Source organism: Eurypyga helias, unplaced genomic scaffold, assembly GCF_000690775.1.
Source record: "Eurypyga helias isolate BGI_N326 unplaced genomic scaffold, ASM69077v1 scaffold7386, whole genome shotgun sequence".
Lineage (NCBI taxonomy): Eukaryota > Metazoa > Chordata > Aves > Eurypygiformes > Eurypygidae > Eurypyga > Eurypyga helias.
In genome coordinates, this window is record NW_010254612.1 from 26153 (window position 1) to 30971 (window position 4819).

The 4819-nt window shown below is 51.1% G+C and overlaps 1 protein-coding gene across 1 annotated transcript in view; it reads right to left on the reverse strand.

Annotated features, from left to right (window-relative positions):
- Window positions 1-4196, reverse strand: part of ZNF185 (zinc finger protein 185 (LIM domain)) — a gene marked incomplete at its 5' end in the record, with an annotated part of 26813 nt that extends 22617 nt beyond the window's left edge. Inside the window, 4 exon segments of the mRNA XM_010153052.1 lie at window positions 873-944; window positions 1676-1714; window positions 3330-3465; window positions 4124-4196. Of these exon segments, the coding sequence (XP_010151354.1) occupies window positions 873-944; window positions 1676-1714; window positions 3330-3465; window positions 4124-4196 (320 nt within the window).
- Window positions 4197-4819: the final 623 nt, after the last annotated feature.

The following is a 4819-nucleotide window of genomic DNA, read 5'->3' on the forward strand; positions in this document are numbered from 1 at the left end:
CACCCTTTAGCCAGAGGAAGGGCGGCTCAGGCGGTGTCCCTTCACGGCAGAGCTGCAGGTGGCACAAGTCACGTCTGTCAACGGGACCCTCCTGAGCTCGCACCCCTCGCCACCCTCTTCTCCAGGTGAGCTCATGCTCCACATGATGGGGAAAAGAGGGTGATCCCAAATATCCACTCTCTGAATTCAGGGAATGCTATTTAATTGAAGGGCAGCGTTTGCCTTCTTTTCACAGCCTTGGACTAGGGTTTGAGGGCTCCTTTGCTGCCCCAGGGCCACTGTATGTTGCCAGGGCCGGTATGGGCTTACCCTTCCGTGGGATGGCACTACCCCATCCCAGGAGCAGCCAGTGAGAAGGAAGAAAACACCTTGTGGCATCAACCTTCTCCCCGAATGAATCAAAACAGGGGGAAAATGGGGTTTCAAAAGGTTTCCCGTGAGGTGCAACAAAGCATCTGCTTAGATCGGAGCCACGCTGCGATCCTACCGGAATTAAGTGCAAGTGCCTCTCGCAATGCAGGCTTCAAAATAAAACTAAACCACATGAAAACATCACAGCAAGGTGTCACAGGATTCCTTGTGATTCGTCCCCCACTCAAACCTGCGGCCAAATTAAACCCAACCCCGTCGGTACGTTCACAGCCAACTGCCACCCCAAGCTCTGGTGAGGACAACAGGGAGCTTGAGGCCTTGTCTTTCTCCCGGGTCTGCTGAGTGGAGCTGTTAAAGGAACAGCCACGTCTCCCGGTGCTCCGTAGGGATTCAGTGGAGCTCAGTGGGAGCGCACAAGCACTGGCCAAAGTAAGAGGAGGACTAGAAATATGTACAATATTTAAAAGCTCATTTTGATGAAGAGGAAGACACCCACATACCTCTTTTGTGCTTCTTTAGAAGATGAGGATGGCACGGAAGACGTCTTATCGATGGTTCTTGTGAACACCCCTCTGGGGAGAAAGAGGGACGTTACATTTTTCACTGGACAGAGTTTGGAACTAAAATTAAGAGATTTGCAGCCACTCTTCAGCCTAACTCTGTAAATCTTGCTGGGAGGAAGGTGCTCAAGACACAGGGAATTAGAAGGTGCTTCCTCGGGAAAGCCATCCTGCGAAAAGTCCTACTCTCTGGCCTGAGGCAACGTGGTAAAACCAGCTCACACACAGGTTTGGGTATGAAGAGATTTACAGCCACTCTTCAGCCTAACTCTGTGAATCCTGATGGAAGGAAGGTGCTTAGGACACTGGGAATTAGAAGGTGCTTCCCTCAGGAAAGCCATCCTGCAAAAAGTCCTACTCTCTGGCCTGAGGCAACGTGGTAAAACCAGCTCGCACACAGGCTTGGGTATGGAATTGGCATCAGAATCTCCGTGGGCAACAGCCCATGTGTCCGAGGAAGCCGAAGCGCACAAGCCCCATCCCTGGAGCTGTGCTGGTCACAGGGATGGTGGAACATTTTCCCAGCACAATAACCCTTCCACGTGTGATCACTATCATAAAAGGAGACCTGATGTTCTGCTAACATCAACCTGCTAAACAAAATACTCAGGACTGTCTCTTCCCTGAGCTCCCTAACATTCCAAACGGGTAAGAGAACCCAAGAGATAGGGATCTTTTTCATGCTTGTTTGTCCTGATCTACTCCTGCCCCTACAACACAAATATGTGCCCCTCTATACCTACCTGATGAGGTAGCCGGACTGAGGCTTGGAGGCGGAAGACCTGTGCAAAGAACAAACACCAGTGAATTAAGGAACACAGGGAAAAACAACAGTGGCAAAACGTGGCCATCCAGCCAAAAATCTGGCTAAATGGGTCAGTAATACCTCAGCTGCTGCACCAAAATTAACCTTGGAAAGATTCTTTAAAGATGAATAATAACCAGAACAAGTTTTTTATAAGAAAAGTGAATTTTAGAGTTAGCCAGGTAAAATTAGCCATGCTGACAGTGTTTTCTGGCTCCAAATTAAATCCCCAGGTTGATGGCACAGAGGGGAAGTTAGATATAGTAGAAATCCTGCTGGTTTTATCTCAGGAAAATGCCATCTTCACACTAATTTCTCAGGAAGGGAGTGCAGCTTAGCTCCCTGGAGGGAAAGGAAAGGGACCACAAGGGACCTGCAACAAGAAGTGACAAGAGCTGGCACAGAAAAAGGGAGTGGAAGCAGGAAACAGCTCATGGGAGAGGTTAATGCCCTCCAGCAGTGGCACTGCACCTAGCAAAGAGCTCGCACATATGCCTAAGCCCTTTCCAGCAGTTTATGCTTTAGGATACTGGGCCTACAGGCTCCTGGGTGCCTGAGGAGCCCTCATGCTCTGTCCCTGAGGGTAATTCAGCTCCCACACAGGGCTTTGCTTGCTCTGAGGAGTCCCCACGCTTAAAGCGTATGGCTGCTACACCAGCACAGGAGCTGATGTGCACCAGTGATCTGGGATCATGGGCTCGAGGCATCCCTTCATCTGCTTTAAAGACATCAATCCATCCATCTGGGCGTCCAGGAGACAATCCATGCTCCCTACAAGGCGACAGTTTGTGATGTTATACTGAGCACACAGCCTCTCCTCAAGGACTGTACTGCTCAGCGCAACCGCAGCGGTGAGCGGGTGTGAGGAGGTGAAGGCGGAGCACAAGAACCTGTGAAAGCAAGCACCGACCCCAAGAGATAACACAGATGGGAAGGAACAGGATGGGTCCCCAAAATTACCTGTCGCTCTGGGGAGCAATAGGTGTTGAGGCTGGGGATCCCCCACCGGCACGTCCAGCCCTGAGTACAGAGAAAACACAATGACACAATTAACTTCCGACCTCCCTGGGCTGCCGTGCTGGACACGGCAGGGATGTTTTTGGAGAGAGGTGCTAAGAGAGGATGGATTTGGACTTGGTTTTGTTTCTAATTCAAGAGAAGCTGCTGCAGGTTGTGGTGTTCCCCAGTGCAAGAGTGGCTGTGTGACAGCCCTGTGAGCTGCAGGGGGGATGCAGACCCGGCCGTTTTATCATGTAAACTCCCTCCCATCAAGATCTGTCCCTTCCTTTGTCATTCCAGAGATGGTAAAACAATCTGGCTTCAAAAAAAACACGTTGGAGTTCTGAAATTCCAGACCTGCCTGTGCTGCTGGATTCCCAGCTCCCAGGAAAGGCCGTTTCTCAGTTTCTCCCCAGCCTGTGTTTATCAAAAATAAACAGGAGCACTTCTTCCCTTTGGCAGTATAATTTCCTGCCATCACAGGGACCCCAAAACAAGCTAGTACCGCATGTGCTGCCTCTGCAGGCCGGAGAACAGAGTGCTCATGGGAACAGAGAGGGAGAGGAGGAGCCTTGCTCGGTGGCCACACTTACAGCGGGCTGCTCTTCTCATCCTCGGAATCCGAGTTATGGTGGTGGATCCAGCTCTTGTCTCCTTTCAGTGTGGTGCGAACCTTCATCTGCTTAATGATCCTCCTGCGGTCTTCATCCGAGGGTGGGATGACACGTCCTAGGATGTGGAAAGGAAGGAGAGAGAAGGGCAAGAATTCAGAGTACCAGCAGGTGAGCTGGGGTGAATCCCAAGAGCAGGGAGCACGGGTTTCCTTGCAGAGATTCAAACACTGATTGAGCCTTTTGCCACTCGTGATGGAAGACGGAAACGAGCCGTCATCCAACCTCCAGGATCAATTTACCCCCTCTGCAGAGATTCATGCAGTTTTTCCCTCCTTTCAGAGGGCTGGTTAACATTAATGAGTCATTATCTCTCAGGAAGCCCAAAGACATTCAGTGGGTGGTCTAATCACGTATTTACCAAGCAGTGAGTTTCCCCTGGCATTTCCCATCACATCAGCTCTAGCACAGGGCTTTTTGGGTTTGTGAAGAGGATAATATGGGAATTCATTAGTGTTTTGCTCATCTCAGCCAGGCTATAAGCTTTCCAGCTCTCTGCACCTTCATGGATACTGACATTCCAGCCAAATGCACGTAATTTTGGGGCTGCAGATTGGAGCAGGTCCCACAGAAGGAAGAGGTGTCCTCTACCCTTGGCCACACTGCACGGGGGGAGTCGAGCTGAGATGTTACAGCAGATACAGCTGAGCCAGGAAGGCAAAGGAAAGCCATGACAGTGCACAGAGCCAGCAGCGTGGGATGGGGAAAGGAATTACCTTTACTGACACCCAGGGACATCATGGTTCTTGGAAGCGCCTTCCCCTTCACGTACTGTTTGAAGACAAGCCCCTGGAAGAAATGAAAAAAAGGAAAAGTAGATTAGTAGTTCTGATATAAAAAACTGTGAAGTTATGTGGAAGGGAGGGAGGCTGTGGCGTGTATACTAGAGCTGCGATCCCTGCCCGTGCCACGTACCTTCAGCATCAAGGACAGGGAAACCCAAATCGTAGAATCACAGACTGGTTTGGGTGGGAAGAGACCTTAAAGCCCCCCAGCCATGTGCAGAGAGACCTTCCATAGCCCAGGTTGCTCCAAGCCTCACCCAGCCTGGCCTTGGACACTCCCAGGGATGGGACACCCACAGCTTCTCTGGGCAACCCGTGGACGTGTTCTCCACACCAGTAAGTGTTCAGACTGGCCATGACAGATGTGTCCTTCCAGGTCTGGGAGGAAAGGGGTGGAGGGGACCTGAGCAAACAACCCTGGAGCCACTGGGATAGGACAGACCTTCTGGGGTCTGTAGGACTCCCAAGCTGAGGCTGCTTGGGAAAACCTTGGCCTTTTTGTCAAGGGGGAGTAGAACATAAGGGCTTTTGGCATCTTTCAGCTGGCAGAGATGTGTTATCCCCCAGGATGCAGCAGAGAGAACGTCCTACTGGCTGTCTCGGGAGCAAGGGTCAGTTCCTGCTTCC